Here is a 22631-nt window from a genome sequence, read left to right as displayed (position 1 = left end):
GGCAATATGAGGCCAAGTGTTAGGAGCAATTGTTTTGGAAATGTAACCTCATTGTTAATAAAAGGACTCTGCTACATACATACATAAAAAAATATTATTGAGTGATAATCCGCGAGATTCTTGTTTGTCTTGATTTTCACGACACCTTTGGTGATAAGCAGTCATTCCTTGTTTTGCACTCTGTGGCCAATAAATGACAGCATTTCCAGTCCAAAAGAAAAAGAGCCACATCTGCATCGCTCCTTATCGTCCCTTCTGATCTGATCAATCATTCACACCACAACCACATGTGTATACAGATTTATATCACAGTCAATTTGGCCAACATATCATCCACAAAAAGGGATGGTAAGCTATTGTAAAGAATCTGTTCATGCGTGTATCAGCCACGAAAATTGCATAGACCACATCAGAAAAAAACCTGTGCGCGCCCAATAAAAATGCCACTTCGCTGGCGCAAAGCCCCACCAACCACCATGCATTGGCACAAAAATAGAGCTTAAATGGTATTATTCATTTGATGAAGTTGAGTTCCAGCATTTTATGATTGAAAAAAAAAGAAATACTTGGTGCACTCTGTAATTCATGCGACCTGTCACATCACTGACGAAAGCCCAGTCAGGGTAACCACAGGTTCTCAAAGACTGTTTGATGTGATTTTATTCCCTGTCTTTGGACTCCGTGCTTGTAGAGACAAAACAGTAACAATATCCAAAAAGAACACCAGAACAACACGGAAAATGGATCTAAAGGGTCTAGCTCATATTGTTACAACCTGGCTCAAACACTTCTAGACCAGAGCTTTAGTAGACAGAAGAAGCAACACTTCCTTGACCTACTGTTGTCAAAATGGAACAAAATGTGCATAATAGTACTGTATATGACCAGGATCACTTACTCTGTGGAAACTTTGGGGGGTTGTCATTGACGTCAGTCAGGGTGATGTTGATGGTGGTGGATCCAGAGAGTCCTCCCACTGACCCAGCCATGTCTTTGGCCTGGATCACCACAGCATAACGGTCCCTGGACTCACGATCCATGTTGGACAAAGCCGTACGGATGATACCTGAGGCGGAGAGAAGATACTGTCAATAGAATGATATTTAAAGAGTAACTAAACCCTAAACCCAAATCTGTGGTGAAGCCTGACACCTAATGGTGAAAAGAAGGGTACTGAACTGGCCATCTGCTATTGGTTGGTCTTCATGCCAGGTGATGTCACCACCTGTTGTTCTCTATAGAAGGTGACATAACCTGTCAAAAAGTCCTTGAAACAGGATCTGGGCGGAGCTCTTTGATGAAATGATGGTCTGTTTTCTCGAGGAGGACATCATTTACCCACACCGTCCGTTTCACAATGGACTCCTCATCCTCTTCTTCAAGAGCAAGCAGAGCAATGGCTATTTTCAGCGTTAGGCTACCTCCTCTGTTACTTAAGATTTAACTAACTAAAGCTGATTAGATAGCTGTATAATATCAAGAATGATGTCTTGCTCCTTGTGTCCTTTGAGTTCTTGTTGTCTCTGTTACCAGCAACGCTCACAGCTACGCTTTACATTGGGCAGGAGAAAAAAGCCTGACATTCGCAACACATTCGTAAATAAAGCACAGTAAAGCTACTGGACAAACCTAGCAAAGGACTGTGCATAAAGGCTAATAGCTAAACTAAAGGTACCTACGGAGAAGTCTCGCTGGTTAGCAGTCTCGCTTTGTCGCAACTTTCTCCCGCTGAAGGTTACATGTCCAACAATGACAAGTGAAGAGGTAGGCAGCAAGTTATCTAGTTTAACAAGTTTACTCGCTCGCTTCATCGATTTCACCATTACAATAATTTTTTTCAGGGATGGGAGGGGGTGAGCACCGGTTTGAAACAGAGAGGGAGGAGCCAAGCTAGTTTTAAAAAAACTGAAAAGCTACTGAATGGGCTGGGAGGAGCTTCATTCCGGTGTGGAATTTGTCAACATGCTTTAGAAAAGAGGTGAAAACAGCAACACAGCTGGCTGCTGTGTGGATATTGGTTTATATCATTATGTCTCAAGGAAATCTCCAAAGAGTACACATTAGTTTCAGGATTGGTTATAAGGTCTGATATCACTTATTGCAGGTTTAAGTTGGTGTAGTTGCTGCCATCATTGTTTAGCATGTTTTAATGTAGCTCTGAGACAAGGAACAACCCATTATCAAAAGCTGACGGGTTATTTGCATCATATTCATCATTTTTCCCCGTTGAATCATCTACTGTGTAACATTCTAATATGATGCTCTCAGCTTTTGATTAGGGGTCTTTATCAGCCTGTATGTTAAAACCATGTTGAACACAAGGAAACCGGCAAAAGGCACTTTAGCTCAATGCTTTCACCACTGACAGCGCAAATTATCAACGTTATACTCACACACTTTCATGTATGCACGTACATACACTACCAAGGATGGTACACAAGGACAGTATGTCTTAGCTGACAAGACATGCTTTTATGAGATTTTTCACATCACACAAAATGAGATATTGCTCACAAATGACATAAATCCCAGTATAATCAAATTAGAATTGGTGGCAAAGGCAACGATCTGAAAGACAATGTGCATTAACCGAGAGAATGTGTAATCCTGCCTTGATTTGCGGTGCATTCCAGAAAATCTCAAAGCAAATGTGAGCTCAGTCTAAGGTCCTTACTCAGCATGCTGGCTGAGAAGCAGAGCATGAAGACCGAATGATTTCATTACATCTCCAGAACTAAAAGTGATTGGGTGGATAATATAAAAAATATGATAATATGATAATACGATTTGGCTGCAGAGAATGGGCTAGCTCATGTTTATTGCTTATAGTCTTCATCTGGTGGTAAAACATATCCTACACACATGCACATACACACACATTTCTCTGCCGTATCACTCAATGACCACACACACACACACACACACACCAAACATGGCAAACATGCATACCAATGTTCCAGCCTGTCCCCCCTCACGCACTGAAATAAAATAATCAATAATACAGTGTGTATTACATTTTTCCAGTGCCCTGGTGAAACCATGTATTTCCACAAAGTCTGAGAATAAAAATGATTGATTTGACTTCCACATATTTCAATGAAATATATAACATTTTGCCATACATTAGCAATGGTTTCGCTTGGTGCCTGGGTCATGAAACATGGTTCACCATCTGGAGGACATTGTCAGTTCTCAATTATGAAAATTGAAGATACATTTCCACAGAACATGCATACTGTATGCTCTCTCCCTCCTCCCTCCTCTTTCTTTGCAACCCTTCCATGCACATAATCACATACAACCTTAACTTAAACCCTTATCCTCGCCTATCCTAATTTGAATCTTAAAGAATACACTAATTTTCTGAGAGATGGTCCCATTAACATTAGCTCTTAAGTTACATAACTTAAATGTTAGTCAATCAAATATTACTTCACATGTATTCCACAGCTCTATTTAACGAAACCAATTAGTGCAACATTAAAGAGCAAATCAACAATAAATCACACAGGGCAGAAAATTGCTGCTGCACTGCTCTCTATGGATTGAAACTTTCAAGCATGTTGCATTTCTGGCCACACACCAATCAGTGATGTCAAAGCAGATGATTTGTCATCTGATGATGCAGATGATAGAAAACACCTGGCAGTAAAAAAACAAAACAAAACAAGACAGTAACACAATGACTGTGTTTGGAATGGTTGACTGGTTCAATCACTCACTATTCCCTATGCAGTGTTTGTCATATAGTGAACTATATGGGCAATGACCGAACAAAGTTTTGGATGCTACATTAAACATCATTGCTTCAAAAAAAGCGCCGGATATTTGTGTGATGCACCTGGACACGCCAAGCAACAAACCATGCACTCATTACAGCGGGTTGAAATGTACTCATGTTCAAAGTTCTGAATATTAAATTACAAATAAATTGTTGAAATTCTAATGATTTACAAGTGTGGTTTTGTCAATTGTCTCCTAATGGTAGCAAGCTGTTTTGGTTTGGCAAACAATAAGCTCATGAGCTAACGTTAGATTGCTCACAAGATAGCGACTAGCTAGCTACTCTTCTTTGGTAAGACACGATCGCATTGCATTGTGGTATACAGGAGAAATTGTAGGGTACATGTCTGTTCATTACAATTTGCAGTGCATTGTGGCTATATGTTTCAAACAGAGCTAATGTAAAGCCAGCTTTATAGAACCTACATGTATGAATCCATGATTGGTCTCTGGGTAACTCTTACTGTAATTTGGTTTATGGCTAAGTGTACTGAGGTGGAGGAACTGACATGTAGGCACCACAACATGCATATTCATTAAGTTGATCTATGCTGTGTGGCTTCGGTCAGGCTTGGCAGAAATGTAAAAGAACATTATAAGACTGATTATAAATCTGAACCAGAGATGCTTGGGGAAACATGTCTAGTCATAATAAAAGTGATAATATCTTTATCTGTAATACAAACTAGAGGTTATCAAAATAATGTAATAGTCAGTAGCAGCTCGTCACAATGGAATAATGACAAGTGAAAAGTTGAATTGCAACTAGTCGCAAACAAATGACCTCAAGCAACTAATGGCTGATTGCTATTGTTATAATTCAAATATTAATGGTGAGTAATAAAAAGTTGTTATCTAAAAAGCATAGGACAAAAGGATTAAATTAAAAAGTTGCTTACTTTGTGATTAGTAGAAATTAAATTAGTTGTCACTTAGTATATAATAAGTACAGTAGAGAATGCTGACTTGTAAATTTGAGGAGGGTGGGGTATTATGGCATGGGAATGGACTGCGTGGAGACAGCAAAGCTTGTTTGGGAAATTTTGTAAAACACCTAATTGGAATCTAAAACGTATTAAAGACATTAAGTAAACATTGCACATCTTTTATATTTCATTCTTAATGGCGGAGAGGAAACAGTCGGAGGGAAATCATGCAGTGCAAGACAGGCTCATTTCTAAAGAGGGGGCGGTGGGGGGACTGCAGAGGTTGAAATGGGAAATAGGACAAGACATCTTGGGAGCACAACACTGGATCATGGATGAATAATATTTTAAGAGCTTAATCCCTCCACTGAGGGCAGCAGGAAAAAAGACACAATTACACAAAATAGCTAATATTTAATACATGCAAGGAATAAAATTACACTGATGTACAATAAGTGTCATGTTTGACTGATTGACTACATACAGTGATGTGATTTTTTTTGTTTTTATAGTTATTGTTGCTATAGGCTATTTACAGATTAAATGGCCTTGTTATGATGTTCAAATAAATATAATGAATAAATATGCATAATTAAAGGCTTACTCCCTAACATTACATACCGGTACTTACAGAAATGTCATACTTCATCCTTAATTGTTTTTTACTGGAAGTTTATCAGTTCCTTTGTACCTAGAATTCACAGCTTTATGCAACTGTATTTTTTCCATCATTTGATACTACACTACTCATTCTATATCTCGTTTTTGTACTTCAATGTAGAAGCATTCAGTTGTTAATGTATTCAACTCTGAAGGTTATGTTAACGTTTATAGTCCAGTTATGCTGCCTCTGATACTAGTAACTGCTGTGTTCAGATACATTTAGTAGAGTGAAAACAAGTATATTTCCTTTGACATGTAGTTGACCAAAAGTAGAAATCCCTCTAAATGGACAGTACATCAGAGTAAAAGAACTTAGTTACTTTCCAGGAAGGCTAGCTGTCACAGTGCTAAGCCTGGACTTAATAGAGGCTGTGGTAGAGAAAAGGAGGATCAGGATTGCCAAACTGCTGGCCATTATCATATGTCTCCCTCCCTCTCTGTGACACTATGCATATCAGAGACAGTCATTGTGTTATTTTATTTTATTGGGATTAATTCAAAGTAGGCCTATTTGAGTTGCAGATAACTGTAAAAGCCCCATCTTGTTCCTAATTTTCTAAATCTCCTACAAAAGTTAAATGGTCTATTGTAACAATGCAATTAAAATTTGAAGTGAGATAAAATATCCTGGATCTACATGTTGACACTGGGAATGAGGGACAGATGATCATGAATTTCAGGAGATTTCTTTGTTTACTTAAATACGTGCAACACAAAACTATCCAAGTAAATGCACTCTTTCAACTTTAATTTGATGTGGTCAATGCACACAAATAGAATAGAATAGAATAGAAAACGTAAATATCCTCATTGAGGCAATTTGTTCTGCAGCTTGAAAACAGTTACAGCAGACAACACTTTTATTTTTTTTTTACAGCTTACATGCAAAAACAGCCAACAGTCAATTTGCACATTTCCTGACACATGCACTGGTCAATTTGTATATCCAATAGCGTGGTACATGTATACATGGACTGGTACAGTTTGTACATTTACCAGTGATGTGGTAAATGTACAAATCGCTCGCCAACAATTCCTACATCCCCCAGTTTATCTGCACATGCCCCTATTCATGTGAAAACTACATTTACTGGTTTCTTTGCAGATTTCCCTCCACGCTTGTTGTTCAGCGATCTCTCACAGCTGCACTCCAATGTAAACAAGACGCATGTGTTCAACATCTGTTCACATGGCACCATCCAATTGGTTTAGCCGTCAGCAGTGTTAAATATTAGTTATTTAGGTAATTACTTGGTTTAGTTAGGTTAAATGGAGGGGGGAGGGTATAGTTTGATTGCACTGTTGGTTTTGCGTTATTTATGCAGTAGTGTTAAATATTAGTTATTTATGTATCTGGTTTAGTTAAGTTAAGAGAAGAGAGAGCAGGAGTGGGGGATTGCACTGCTGGTTTTGCCCATCCCTTGTTTAGTTAAATGGAGGGAGAGAGAGAGAGCAACCTCCCTCCCTCCATCTAACTAAAATAGACCAGATAAGTAAATAACTCATATTTAACACTACTGCATAAATAATGCAAAACCAACAGTTCAATCAAACTAGTTCCTCTACTCCTCTCTAGGGGTGGGGGGATATTCTTAGATGCATCACAATTTATTCTTAAACGATTTTGCATTGAGGCAGGTAGCTCGATTGGAATTTAAAAACTTAATTCACAACATTATGATGTTGTATGAACTGATGGCTAAATCAATTGGATGGTGCCACATGAACGGATGTAAAACGTGTGTCTTGTTTACATTGGAGTGAAGCTGTGAGAGATAGCATGAACAACAAGCACGGAGGGAAATCTGCAATGAAACCAGTAAATGGTTTCATTGCATGATTTCACATGAATCGGGGCATGTGATAAACTGGGGGATGTGGGAATTTTTGGCGAGCTATTTGTACATTTACAACATCGCTGGAAAATGTACAAACTGACCAGTGCATGTGTACACTACCTTATTTTTCTATCATAATTTCTATCATATCTCCAACTGCTAGACTTGGACACATATTGTTTAACAATACTTACCATTTAGCTTTAGAGCTTCTACAAGTCCTCATTTTTGAGATAATGGTAGTGGCCTACTATCACTCAACATGGTGTATGCTGAAGTGTCAGCATGGAGCCCCAAAGCCAATGATCTACCAGGGACACTTGGATGATTTTGGTGTCTGTGTTCTCATCACTTAATGGCAAAATTGACCAATGGGATAATCTACCAAAAACTTTTTGATTTTGGCAACTCCTAGTGGTAGTGCCAAAAAAACGACAGTCGCAAACGTCTTTGCAACCTCTTAGCGGCGTTTGCGATAGCCTACCTCGCTTCATACAGCCACAATATGTACACAAAATACTGCTGCAGATAACTGTAGCTCAAACATTAGTTCCTATATTATTCCTAATCACAGCATTGTACTATGAAGTAGTAGAAAATTCGAGTTAATAGGTGTTTGGGGGATCGCTGTTGTTATGAACATAGCCTATCCAACATGTACTATTCTGATGCTACGAGCTGCAGCTAATGGAAAACGCTACCGCTAACAAACTAGACTAAACACAAATCAAGTAATGTAATCGGAGTATGGAGTTGTATTAAATGTGGCGATTACGGCTGATCAAGCTGGCAGAAGGCAGGACACATGAACCGACACAGGATGTCATCCACACATTGGACAGGAGGAACGCCATGGTCTGCCCACTGATGTAAGTCGCTATGGTTTCTTTCCCTTCTGTACTCCCACTCTCTGTCGGCAGCCGGCAAGACCGACAAGTCAAGCTAATTTGCTAGGCTAAGTTACATAGCTTAGTAGCTGTACAGGTAGCTGACTACATAAATAAACGATGCCATTACACATAACCGCAGATATAACCCACACTGGTCCTAAAAAAATAGTTAGAAGCTTCGGTAACACAATTTGAGACCCTTCCTGGTTTGGTTTGACTTTCTGCCGTAACAGTAAGTTCGGCACTTTGCGCCAGTTCGTATCCGTGGACACCAATTTTCTCTGCGATAGTCTCATTTTTCTACCGACAAACTTTTATGGTGTCAAAGTTAATTGGAGGATGATATAATAAGATACAAATTTTAAAACCAGCCACTTGAAGCAGTGAAAACTGTCCAAAATACTCGCAACATGTTCACACTTTAAAGGTCTAAAACTCAAACTGGTTCTCGCAAGGATAGAAGTCCCACAACACACACACACACACACACACACAAATACACACATACATACATATACACACACACACGCACACACCTCCACCACATGAGATGCAGACAGTGTTTAGCCTAGGGGCTCTGCTCCACTGCATTACTCGCTTCACAGCCTTACAAAGCAGAGAGCCATCTGGCCTTATCAGCCCCTTTAGACTGAGCAGAGAGACATGGTGCAGGCTGGACAGGACATCCAGCACACATTATGCACCTGTATCACAGAAAGCAACCAGGAGAGAGACACAGAGACAGGCTGAGGGAGAGAGAGAGAGAGAGAGAGAGAGAGAGAGAGTGAGAGAGAGAGAGAGAGAGAGAGAGAAAATAGGAGGGGTGGGCGAGTGAGATAGGAGGAATGGAAAGAGAGAGAGGTTGAAAATGTTTGGAAGGGGATTGGGGGGTTGGTAAGAGAGAGAAGGACAGAATTTTTTTATACATTCTGCTTCTGCATTACAGGGATGGAGGGAGACATGAACTGTCCAGAACCAGAGACAGGGACAAAAATGTAGTTTATAACTGGGTTTGGGGGTTTTTGAAGGCTGATACTGATACTATTTTGCGACAATAGTCAATTTTTTTAAATTATCATTTTTTTCAATGCCAAAAAATTCCAAGTATTCAGTGTTTCACCCAGAATCTTCATCTTGTCAGGGTGGGAAAGCCTCTGAAACAGCATTCAGACCATCATGGGACACTAAAACTCTCCATTGAAACCCAGACTAATGAAATTATTTCACCTATTCAGTGGTGTACATGGGATAAATCACTTAATTTCCAAAAATATTATTCTGATAAAACATTACTTAATGAATAAAGTAAAGAAAAGAAGAAGAAAATAACGTTTTGCAGAATGTTTTTATGTAACTGTGAGTCAATGCAATGTAATAGTAAATTTATGCAATCATGCAAACGGTCTGGACTCTCCTCTCACTGCTTTCATGAAGGAGATGAGGGGAGCTGATGTGACTGATTGATGCCAGCACCTACCACAACTACTGATAATTTATTCCTCCTAATCCAACCTCTTTTACAACGGCGCCGCCAGTGTGCCATGGCTGCACCATCATCTCTGGTCACAAAATTACCAAAAATCTGTTGGTCACGTTCAGGTTAGCTAGCGCTAGCGAAACGAGCTGCAATGTAATCCGACGGGGCAAATCGCACCGTCAATGTACGTCCACTAAAAGTTCTTGTTTTTGCCACTGACAGGCTCAGATTGTTATTATAAGTGTCTGACAACATTATGGAAAGGACCCTACAGAGAAATTAAACGTTTTTCTTTTGCTTGATCCGGTCTGTGTGTAACGTCCAAGGAGGTTCTATATAACGTCCTGCAACAACTCAACTCTCGCGAGACTTGGTTACACACAGACCGGATCAAGCGAAAGGTAAAGAAAAACGTTTCATTTCTCTATAGGGTCCTTTCCATAATGTTGTCAGACACTTATAATAACAATCTGAGCCTGTCAGTGGCAAAAACAAGCACTTTTAGTGGACGTACATTGACGGTGCGATTTGCCCCGTCGGATTACATTGCAGCTCGTTTCGCGGCTGCCGGCTGAAGCAATCTCGCTCAATACTGGACCAATTTCAAAAATTGTTGTCCCCTTTAGTCACTTAGACACAAAAAGATGGGAAAATAGGGTCCAGGTTGAAAAATACCTAAGTTACCCTTTAACGTTGGACCCACAGTCAATTGAAAATCACAGTGGGATCTGTTGTTGAATGTGTTCACAAATGTGTTAAATGTACGTTTTCAGGCTATTTTCGTGGCCTCATTCAAATGAATGTGAAGTAAAAATCTGAACGCTACAAACTCGTCCAGCTACATCCGATCTTGGTGATTAGTTTATATTCTTGTTTTCATGGCGGTCAACTACCTTGGGTTGTGGAAGGGATGAGTGGTTGGAGACAGGCAGCGTTGCTCAATAAAAGCAGAACAGTTTGATCCTCCATACTGTGCTGTACATTATGCACCTGTGCCCAAAGCCTCCTTTGCCACATAGGGGAGAGGGCTGCTGTGCTGAGTTGTAAAGATGAGAGCTCTTTCACATGGTTTTAGAGATGGTCATGCTATAAGTCAAAGCTGTTGAATCCTGCCACACGGGCCATACACCTGGGCTTTACCATTACAATCACATGCAATGGGATTCCCTTTTGCTTGCAACATATTCATATAAATAAATGCCGCTACTCCAATTTCTATAACACAATAGTGATTCAACCTATGGCCAGCCCATGAAAGAATTTACATTTGTTGTTCTAAACACCCAATCTTGGGCAGGTCTTTGGAAAAATCCTCAGCAAGAAGTGATGCACTTTACTTTTGCAGTTTGTTTGGAATAAATAGAAGAAGAACTGGGTAGTTAGCATGAGCAGCGATAGCCACCATGGCTGAACAGAGAAAGATAAGAGCGCCACCTACAGAAACTCAAAGTTCATCAACAGAAAATCCAAGGAAAAAGGTGTCACAGTACTGGACACACTGTTTGATTGACAGGTGATCTCTGGATAGAGCAGTGCAGAAACACCACAGCAATGAGTTTAGCACCAAAGATGAAGACAACATAAAAAAAACACCACAACGATGAGCGCTTAGCACCAAGGATGGAGACAAAATTTTAAAAAATAATCTCACGGATTGCCACTTTAAACAAGGGTATTCTTTCAGACCCATTTTCACCAAAATCAATAGTTGACAACAGGGATGGATTTAAACAATTTGTGCAAACAGGAGAAATGCGATTCACTCCTTTTTTGCTGCATATCCACCTCTCTCACTCTTTCCCAAACAACCCTCCACTATGCTCCTGTAAACCACAACAGTCAAGGAATTAGGTTGTAAGAGAATGAAAAGCTGACTGTGACTCAGAAACTTAAAAGTTTCTTTTAAGTTAAAAAAGTTATTCTAGTTTTACACTGTCTGATAATTTCTATTTTATAAATCTTTTTTCATTTTTTTATTTCAATTTCAGTTTAGTTTGAGTTAGTTTTCAGATTTAGCATACTGTTAAAAAATGTGAAAAAAAAATCATTTTCAGTTTTCAAGAGTTTCATTGTTTCATGCATTTCATTAATTTGATTTCATTTTAGTATTTTTATTGCAGGTTGTAGCCTTAGTTTAATGTAGAAGCAGTGATTAATCGCCTGGAAAGGAGGAGACCTCAAGGATCAGTGATCATGTCATTCAAAACCACATCCAAATGTCATATGCCATTTAAAGCAAAATTCCACCCTCGGATCCTCTTATACTGTTATATATCATCAATCTGTGATGTTCAATGCATTCCAGGAGTTATTTTATGATCAAGTGTTGTAATTTACCTTTGTGTTGAATCCACTTTCCCTCAACCTGCCTCCTCTACTTCTACTCCAGTTCATAGTAGAGTTGCCTACTAAATTGATTGAATGTTTGACTATAAATGCAATATACACTTGTGAATTTGAACGCTCACCTTCCCACAATCCTCCGCAAATTTTCCACGCCTGTCCTCATTCAAATGAATGGGGCCGTATTTCGCATGCAAATTTTGCTGTCAGTGGTCATCCACCGTTACTCAAAACACAGCATGTCTTGTGGCTTCATTGAGGCTACTGTTGGTATCTCTTCCACTTATACGATGGATTTCTTCCTGTGTGATGGTTGAATGTCGGCCCAAAAGTTGGTCTAGATTCTGAGGGACTGACACCAAAACTTGACGTTTACTAGAAACATTTTTTGCTATCAAACTCGCAGTTGTCCACAGGAATAAGAAAAACAACAAAATGGACCCAGAAATGCAAGGTACATCATCATAGCTGTCCATTAATGGTGTTAAAGTGTTATAGGGTGGATTTTTCCTTTAAAGGATATCATTATCTGACAGCATACATCTTTAGTAAAGGGAACTGACCCTCAAACCTTGTAGTGTTAGTGTCTTCCTTTACCCATTAAGCTACACAGGAAATAGAACCCCTAACCCTGCAGTGTTAGCATCTTGCTCTAAGCTACACAGGAAATGGAACCCCTAACCCTGCAGTGTTAGCATCTTGCTCTAAGCTACACAGGAGATAGAACCCCTAACCCTGGCAATGTTAGCATCTTGCTCTAAGCTACACAGGAAATAGAACCCCTAACCCTGCAGTGTTAGCATCTTGCTCTAAGCTACACAGGAAATAGAACCCCTAACCCTGGCAATGTTAGCATCTTGCTCTAAGCTACACAGGAAATAGAACCCCTAACCCTGCAGTGTTAGCATTTTGCTCTAAGCTACACAGGAAATAGAACCCCTAACCCTGCAGTGTTAGCATTTTGCTCTAAGCTACACAGGAAATAGAACCCCTAACCCTGCAGTGTTAGCATCTTGCTCTAAGCTACACAGGAAATAGAACCCCTAACCCTGGCAATGTTAGCATCTTGCTCTAAGCTACACAGGAAATAGAACCCCTAACCCTGCAGTGTTAGCATCTTGCTCTAAGCTACACAGGAAATAGAACCCCTAACCCTGGCAATGTTAGCATCTTGCTCTACCCATTAAGCTACACAGGAAATAAAACCTCTAACCCTGACAGTGTTAGCGTCTTACTCTACCTGTTGAGCTATACTCGACCACACTTAGCTCATATCCACCCGCCTAATCTAATATCAGGGGCTGTTCACCTTGAGCTGTGAAGTCACACAAGTTGTTTATCACCTTGTTACAAAGAACATGAGCTGCAGGAACGAACAAACCATTGTGACTCTGAGTCACCTCAGGATATGTAATAAACCATACAAGTCTCCACATGGGTATATGATGCCTGCATGAGTGTGTCTGTGCATGTGGGAATGTGTGTGTGCATGCTCGTTAGGTGTTGTGTCTGTTAGGTAATTGGAGCGTTACAGTCTGTTAGTGATATGATAGGGGTGGAACATGCAGATGATATTCTATGTAGGCCCGATTCAGACGTTAAAGAGTAACTAAACCCCATCCAAATCTGTGGTGAAGCCTGACACCTAATGGTGAAAAGTAGGGTATTGTACTGGCCATCTGGTATTGGCTGGTCTTTGTGCCAGGTGATGTCACATTTTATAGAGTACCACAGGTGGTGACATCACCTGGAACAAAGACCAGCCAATAGCAGTACAGTACCCTACTTTTCACCATTAGGTGTCAGGCTTCACCACAGATTTGGGTTTGGGGTTTAGTCACTCTTTAATTCAAAGCTGCACTAGGCAAGATTTGTATGTAAAAATCCGGCCCTCTTATCAGCCAAAATCACAAAGTGGTGTTGCAAAATAGCAAGATCGACATATAATTGATATATGCACCGGCACTATTAGGCAGTTTTCCACTTATGGTGCACAATTAGTGAATAGCATGGGATTCTGATTTGGTCAGTTTGGTGACATAGCATGCTCTTCCCTGCGCTAACCTTTATCCAATCTGTTTTTGGTAACTTCAGAGCCTATGGACTAAAGTGTCTCATGATGGCAGCTCCAGCATCTAGCTGGCATCTAGCTGGCTTGGTTATCAGCATAGAGCTGATAACCAAGCCAGCTTTACATAGACTGGATGGTGTCCAATGGAGTAGTTGGAGTGTTTTAGAGTAGGTATTGAGCACTGTTCTGTGTATTTCTTTCTACTAGTAATTCCACTGACTGATACTACTCTGTGCTACACTATTCAAAGAGAAAACAGAGAAGAGAGAGCACTCTACCACTTAGGAACTGTGAAAGCTTGAATTAATTATCATTACCAATGATGTCTCTGTTTTACTCATCTTTTATCAGATCAATACGCATCATCTCTGTAGCAGCCAGGCACTCACATGTTCATCCATGTGTGTTCTTTCAGAATGTGTGTGTATGTGTTCCGACAGTTATTTTGTGAAAAGAGCATGAATTCTGAAGCGCAGATTATGTGTTGTGCACACAAATTATGTGAACATTAGGTTCCTTCATCACAAAAGGATTATGTGCAAATTGGACACACCATTTTCATGTGTTTGACACGTGAAAAGGTTTAGGCGACTAAAACAATTTAGGGTTAGGATTAGGGTTAAGGTTAGACACCTACAAATTTGGGTAAGGTTATGCTAAGATTTTGGTCATGGTTAAATAAGAAAAACATCCGCTCAAAATGAAAACTTGGCAGTGGAACCTTGGTCGTCGGAGTTGAAGGTATATGCTTTCCGCCCATCCCATCCATTGAGGCTAATATAAAAACAAATATTTTTATATTACATATTTTTAATATTTAGACTATAATGAATAGTAATTGTTGCTGTATGGAAACCTCCCAACTCAAGCAAAGATAACCTGAACCTACGTGCACCCGTCACTTCCATGACCCCACAGAGCTTGTGAAACCCAATCAAACCAAGCAGATATTCAGTAAGTTTAAAAAAATATTTTTTGGTAAAATTGAGCATTCTACCCAACAGTAGAACTTTATTTTTCATACATATTTTCCATTTCAGAATTCCCTACTTTTCAAGATTTTGACTTGGTTTGAAGATTTTTATTCTTTCCAACACAGAATATCAGAATAAGTGAAATAACAATGGGCCTGCAACTGGAAAAAAGCCACTGTGGTTCACCTCTGATATGATGGATATGATTCAGTTTGATTGATTATACATCTACTGCAGAATGGATCAATGCTACACTGGTTGTCTATGGGAAACCCTTGAGGAAGCCTGGTCTAGATGCTGTTTCATATGCTTTTCCGCCCTGCCAAGGATACAATTTTGGGACGGAACATTGAATACTTTGTTGGAATTTATTTGGAAAGAAAATGGTCAAATTCAAAGATACTGAATATTGACACCAAATATCGGCTATTGGCAGCCTCAATCTAGAAATATCTTCAAAAACCCATATTGGTCTAGTTCTACATAGAGTGGGACTTTTACTTTTGCAGCCTCTGCCTTTTCAAAACCTGGAAATGAACAATTTCCACACCATAGGAACCGTGTACTGCAATGACCTTCAATTCTACTTTCTGTGGTTTCTGTGGCTCTGTGGACAAGGAAGGCAGAAGTACCCGGTGTTAAATCATGGTTGGAATTACCAGGGAATCCCCTGAAAACAATACAATTTCAAAATGAAACACCAAAGGAAACACAGCGGCCTGATCTCTCTCCATAGGAAGTGACTGAGGTCAGATGTCTGGTCTGATGTGTGTGATCATCTGTCTAACTGCATACACACCCTGTGTTGAGCAATGAGTCCACTTGACTGTCACATTTCACTCTTTCACTGCAAGTGTGTGTGTGTGTGTGTGTGTGTGTGTACCATTGTCATGTAGTAGAGCTGATATTCAGTATGTATCTTAACCCCTCCTATTATGTTTGACAACCGCCTTTTATGTTTGGGGTCAAATTGACCCCAGCAATTTAAACCTACAAAAAATGACTGTAATTGATTGTTTACACTTCAGAACATCAGCAAGTAACACATAGCAGTTAGTCAATAATGAAAAACCTTAAGGACCTGAAGGACCTCATTGGCAGAAAACCTTCAGGTGAGATAAAACTCAAAGATAAAAGTGTATGTTGCGGCCCTAAAGCATGGGAACATTTTTCAAAGATCAAAAACTTGCATGGGAAAGTTCCCCCAGTATCAGTCAAAGCAAAGAGAATGTTACATTTTATGTTTACCTGTTTTCCCCATGAAATTAGGAAAAGTCATGAAATATCAAGCTGGAAAAATCATGTTAATAAGATTTATTTTTGGCATTTTTTTTATGCTTTATTTGACAGAGAGACAGGAAGGCATGGGAGAGAGAGAGAGAGGAGAGGACATGCAGCAAATGACCAAGGACCGGATTCGAACCCAGGTCACTGCGGAAGGACTGAGCCTTCTGGTACGCGCTCTACTCAGTGAGCCACTGGGGCGCCTTGTTAATCATGTTTTTAGAGATTGTTAAATGGGGTCAAATTGACCCCAAACATAATAGGATTAAGGTGTACAGCAACCTATTTGTGCGTATGTCACGTGTGTGCGTATAGTATTGGGATCCCGCCTAAATGCCAGATTATAATTCAAACCCAGTGACAGATCATGGCTCAGGCTACAAGTGCTTGTAAACCTCCCAGTGACCAGCCATCCCAGCCTCAACCACAACCCTACACAGCACCTATTCAAGGGGAGGAAAGACCAAAAATCAAGGAGCAAAATAATCCACAAACATTTGCATGTTCCAGCAAAGGCGAGAGGGGCAGAGAGAGCGAATGAAAGAAAGAGAGAGAGATTAGATTGAAAAGAAACAGTTTCTCTCTCTCTCTCTTTTTCCTCTCCTTCTCTCACTCCAGTCAAATTACACACACACACGCACAGCAGTTTTGTCAGTCTGAATGTTTGGCTTTCATCCTGTGATTCTCTCCACTTCAGAGAGTCCAAGGTTAGCCATCCTTTTCTCTCCTGATAATTCATGTGCTTATACAAGCATGAAGGCACAGAGCCGGCGCCTCCGTTCCAAGGCCAAGAGAGAGCTGGAGAGAAAGGAAATTACTGTATAATATCACCATAGAACAGATAAGAGCAAGAAAGAATGGGTGTTGGGCGCAGCTTATGACAACAATATTCATGGGGTGTTTTTTTGATTTATTCAGATGGAGAAGCACTGAGGCCATGCACCTGCTTGCGGCTTGTCTTTTTGTATCCTACTCATTAAAGGAGCTGATATGAGAAAATAAGAAACAACAGAGAAACGGGCGGAAAACCAAGGAAGAGACGAGACGGGCAAGGAGGAAGAGGAAAGCAAAAGGGGAGGACAGATAGGAAGACAGTGTAAGAAAGAGAGAAAGAATAAAATCAAGTAAAAAAATACTACAGCAAAGTACAAATCAAAACATAGAACATTTGGATCTACAGGAGGCTACATGTGCAAAGTTGTGTCTCTGTCTCCTCACCTCTCCTCCACCCCATCCTCTCCTTTCCATTCCTCTTCTCCCATTACGTCTTCCCGCTCTCCTCTTTCTTATTCCTCTGCTCCTCTTTCTCTCTCCTGTGTACAGCTTCCCTTCCTCTCCGTTATTTCTCTCCTCTCCTCTCCTCTCCTCCGAGGGATGTCAGGTAAATTCCAGCAAACATGTTGCGTTCAGCTCCCACCTGCCTGCACTACTAAGCTCATCTGTCAGCCGGCTGAAACACTCAGCACCATGTTAAGCAGCCCCTTAGCATTCAGCTGCTAGCCTCCGAGACACACCGGCCGCTGAGTGCATGGCCAAAAAGAAGAATTCATTTCCTGTCTCTCTCTCTCCGCGTAGCATAAAGGAGGAAACACCAGTATAATCAAAACGATCAAAAAGATGAAAAGCAAGTGAAAGAGTCCTCTTGTGGTTTTTGTTTAAAGCTGCACTAATGTTTTTATGTCAAAATAGACCCATCCTAACAGCCTAAATCACAAAGTGCGGCTACAACAGAGAAGAGCGTTCCACCTCCACTAATTGAGATGCTGTACATTCACCCTATTTGTCTAAATTAAAGTCTGGTGTCACTATGGTCACTGGTGGGAAATCTTCCCCACACAGGAGTGTGTCCTAAACAGCAGTGTGCGAGCACTCCGGCCAGAGAAAGTTGGGCTCACCAACGTTAGATCTTTTTCTCGTCCCTTTGGTTTCGCTTGGTTTAAAACATTACAGACTGGCTGGGCTGGTAAACATGAGTGTGCTGTGGACAATTTGCTGACGTCACCTTACAGAGTGATGAAGTACTCAAAATTCAAAAAGTTACCTCTCGCTGCCATTTGGATCTTCCAATGTGCGAAAATTGGCTAGTGTAGCGTTAAACCTGCAATACATGATATCAGACCTTATAACCAATCCTGAAACTAATGTGTGCCATGTGGAGATTTCATTGAGACATAATGATATAAACCAATATCTACACAGCAGCCAGCTGTGTTGCTGTTTTCACCTCTGTCAAATTCTGCTCCGGAATTAATCTCCTCCCGGTCTATTCAGTAGCTTTTCATCTTTTTAAAACTAGCTTGGCTCCTCCCTCGCTATTTAAAAGTGGCGCTCACCCCCTCCCATTCCGGAAAAAACTTCTCATAATGGTGGAATCAATGAATCAAGCGAGTAACTTGTTAAACTAGTAAACTTGCTACCTACCTCTTCACATGTCATTGTGGGACATGTAACCTTCAGCGGGAAAAAGGTCTGGCAAAGCCAGACTGGTAACCGGTGAGACTTCTCAGCAGGTACGTTTAGCTTAGCTATTAGCCTTTCCTTCCATTTGTCCTTCGTAGGCCTCCATAGTGCAGTGGCTTTACTGTGTGTTATTTACAAATGTGTTGCGGTTTCTGTCGCTCTTTTTAACCATGCTCTGGTGTAGCAAAACCTACATGCAAGCAAATGAAGGCTAAATGAAAGAAGTACCGTAATTCCTCTAATATTGGCCTTAGCTATTGGCATTAGCTAAGCATGATGGACTCGTATGGTCTTTGCTATAAGTAACCTTCTCTGGTGTTCATATCAGGTAGGAATATATGAAGAAATAGATGAATATCAGCATCAATCCAGACTGCGGTATGCCCTCACTTCATTTTGTTTTGCTAGGCTTTCCAAGCTGCTGGCTATCAAATGTCAACATGCATCTCCTTTTACCCATAAAACCTTGCGTTTTGGGGTCATTTCCTGTAGTTGGTTTAGATTATGTTCTCACTCCTAATGAACCGCGCGACAATTCTCTTGGAAAACTTGGCCAAACTAACCGAACTAAAGGATTAAACGCTCCTGAGTTCACATAAATCATTCCAAACATGCTTGGTGTGGATGTAACCTTAATCTGTTAGAGTCCTATTGTCCTGTACCATGTGTGTCAGTCACAGAACTTTAATGGATAGAACGGTCATTCCCATTCAAATCAATAGCAGTTAGAGCGGCGGCCATTTTTATGTAAACCGTTGGACTAGCTTCTTTATAAACTGACTTACACCAAGTCGCTGAGGTGAGAGGTTTTACAGCAAGGACCAAAGCAGCTTCTCTGTCTCCTTGCTGCTATGGATTGCTAACATGAATATTGACTAGAACAGCTAGAGAGAGAATTACAATCTTTGATATACCTATATTAGCCTAATCGCTAACATTAGCTTTCAGTTGAGTTTTGACAGTTTGCTAACAGACTCATCTGCACAGTTCTCAAGCAAGTGTGACACACTTTACGGAACTTAATGTCCAGACTTGCATTGTCACCATAGCAACTAACCCTTATTAAGATTCCATAATCATCATTTTATGCTGTACTAGCCAAATTACCATGGTAAACAGTAGGGGACCGTTCTATCCATTCAAGTTCTGTGGTGTCAGTGTATACTCTGAAACTCCAAGTTGTCATTTCTCATCAGCACTACCACCAAGACAAATTCTTGCTGATTGGGACAGATGGCTAACAAACCACCCACCTTCATTCCCATTCAAATGGACCTTATAACACCTCCCCACACATTTAGAATTAATTAAACCTTTTCTTTTTAAGATCTCAGTATTTCATTGTTGGACCTGGCACTGCTTTATTACTAAGCTGCCTGCGCTCATAGTGATTCATGAATGTTGTACATTTCAATCCTCATTCAGTTTTACAGTCGATCCTCATTAGAGTGCGCGCTCACCGCTGTAAAATGTAAATGTTATGTACAGATGGCTATAGAGAAATCCAGTCATGTGTTCACTCCCTGTGTTCAGCGACCAGCAGAATTGGGTTGTCTAGACTTTAAAGTGCAGTGTTGACATTTCATTAATTCAACCACCTGCCTTCATCCGCTGCCAGTCCAAGCACTCAGCACCATGTTAAACAGCCTGTTAGCATTCAGCTGCTAGCCGCCGGCTGACACACCGCGGGTGCAAAGGAAGAAGACGTACGAGAAGGAAAAAAAAGAGAGTTCTCACTTCAAAAAAATGCTTGATACAGACCCTCAGATTATTCCTTTACTTTTCCGCATGTTGGGAACAGAAATGTTTAGGAGCTAGAGGACACTACATGCAAGTGAACATGAACAAAAAGTTGGATGAAAGTTGGCGTGTGTATGTATTTGTTTGAGAGATGGAGAGAGTATGGTAATGTTAACCACATGAGGACTTTTAGTTGCTGGGAGTCATTTGAACAGATTTTTGACCCTTTGGCTTTGTTGCGTATTGTTGTTGCCTATCATGAGTGAAAACTATACGGTATACATAATTTGCTTATTTTTCTATCCGTTTTATCTTGTTTTTCAAAGCAGAATTAATCTATGGGCAGAACAATGACATGAAGAATGGCAGATTTGTTTCCCTTTGGCATCTGCATCAATCGCTAGTTGTGCAATCATCAGTAAAATGTGTCATGTTCACACTCAAAAAGAGGATATAAAATGCTGTCATTGGTGACACTCCGTCCGGCCCTGCTGCCTTATGGGGGTTAACCTGCTGCAGAGACCTGAGAAACTGTACGCGTGTCACCTGGAGAGCGCTCTCCCCCGGGTCACATGGTGGTATTGGTAGTGCTAGCGGGGTGTTCTGATGGGGGTTATCAAAGCGGGCGTAGAAGGCATTGAGTCTATCTGGGAGGGTGATGTCTGAAGTGGTGACAGTGTGCTTGTTTCCCTTGTAGTTTGTGACAGCCTGGATGCCCTGCCACATACTACGGGTGTTGTTGCCAGCATAGCAACGTTCCAGTTCTTGTGCATGGGTCCTTTTTGCTGCCCTGATCGATTTCAGCAGAGCATAACGGGCCAACTTATACTGTTGGTTGTTGCCTGATTGGAAAGCCATGTTGCGTTCCCTGATCTTAGCTCGGACATCTTGGTTAAACCATGACTTCTAATTAGGAAAAACCCGGATAGTCCTGAGGGGCACACACATGGACGTACACCAGCTAATGTAACAGCTAACAGTCTCTGTCAGGGGTCGCGTTAACCGAATATTTTCCATCATTGACGGAATTTTTTTAACAATGACGTAAAAATCTGAAAGCCGTCCGTCATTTTGACAGATTACACTGAGGGCGATCTACCCTAACGTTAAGTAATTCACACGCAACACTGTCAATAACCACATGTAGACCACCTGTAGTAGACCCCCCTGTCCAGTTGGTGGCGAGTGTGCATATTAATTAGCTATTGTTTACTGTAGAAGGAGCGCATGCTGCGGGATTTCCTCCCGGTGAAGCGAGTGCTTGCAGGATCGGGAAATCCCACGTTCAGAGAGTCTTGCCGACTTCTGATCACTTCCCTGGGAGAAATGTTCCCCGACTTCAAAACTCTGGCTGCAGTGGCGCTGGTAATTCCAGTCTTCAGTGTGGCAGCAGAGCGCGGGTTCAGCCTTCAGAACAAAATTAAATCGGCCATGACGAGCCGTCTGTCCGAGGCAAAGACGCAAAACCTAATGACAATCGCCTCTGCAGCAATCTCCCTTGATGCATTTGATTACGCTCAAGCGAGCACCCAGTTTAAGTCCATGCGGACTAGGAGGAAGGTTTGAGTTCAGGCTAGGCTACAGCAGGTCAATTGACTTCAATTTAATTTCTTGTAAATGGTTTGTTCATATTTTAATGGAAATTCAGTCAGGAACACTTTAGTCACCAGATAAAACCATTAATCACAAGATAAAACCATTAATTGCAACTAATGGTAATACAGTTATGTTTGGCGGATATGGCCCTGCTCTATCAGCTCCCTGCTTACCCAGCAAGCATGCTGAAGGTATAACAGGGGCGCCATGCAAATCTCCCCATGGGAGAATACACACTCAGCAGCATTGACACTTAAGAGCCACCGTGGGCTCGACTGCATAGACTATAACAGGTGGAGGCTGGGGAGGTGGAGGTAAAGCTTTACCAAGCAGCAGAGTGTGCAGCAGTTGTGAAGCAGGAATCAGTGTAGAAGGAGGCCATTTAAATAGACCGCCTTGTTATGAGAATGGATTATGATTGGTGTGCGTGGCGATCAGCTGGTAGATGACTAGCAGCGCGTGACGTCCGTGCCCTGCCTGAACTAACGCGATGCTTCATTTGTCTAATTCTGTAAAATTGCATCGTTCATATTTGCCTGTTTAGGACGGTCGGTGTCTCCGTTTGTTCATCTTTTCTCTCTTACTA

The 22631-nt window shown here is 40.9% G+C and overlaps 1 protein-coding gene across 1 annotated transcript in view; it reads right to left on the bottom strand.

Annotated features, from left to right (window-relative positions):
- The window catches only part of LOC139922516 (cadherin-18-like), a 119581-nt gene that overhangs the window by 52447 nt on the left and 44503 nt on the right, over positions 1–22631 (bottom strand). Inside the window, exon 4 of the mRNA XM_071913048.1 lies at positions 899–1066. Within this exon, the coding sequence (XP_071769149.1) occupies positions 899–1066 (168 nt within the window). The remainder of the gene's footprint in view (positions 1–898; positions 1067–22631) is intronic.

The sequence above is a fragment of the Centroberyx gerrardi genome, chromosome 13 (genome assembly GCF_048128805.1).
Source record: "Centroberyx gerrardi isolate f3 chromosome 13, fCenGer3.hap1.cur.20231027, whole genome shotgun sequence".
Taxonomy (NCBI): domain Eukaryota; kingdom Metazoa; phylum Chordata; class Actinopteri; order Beryciformes; family Berycidae; genus Centroberyx; species Centroberyx gerrardi.
This window is presented reverse-complemented; position numbering and strand designations above follow the sequence as displayed.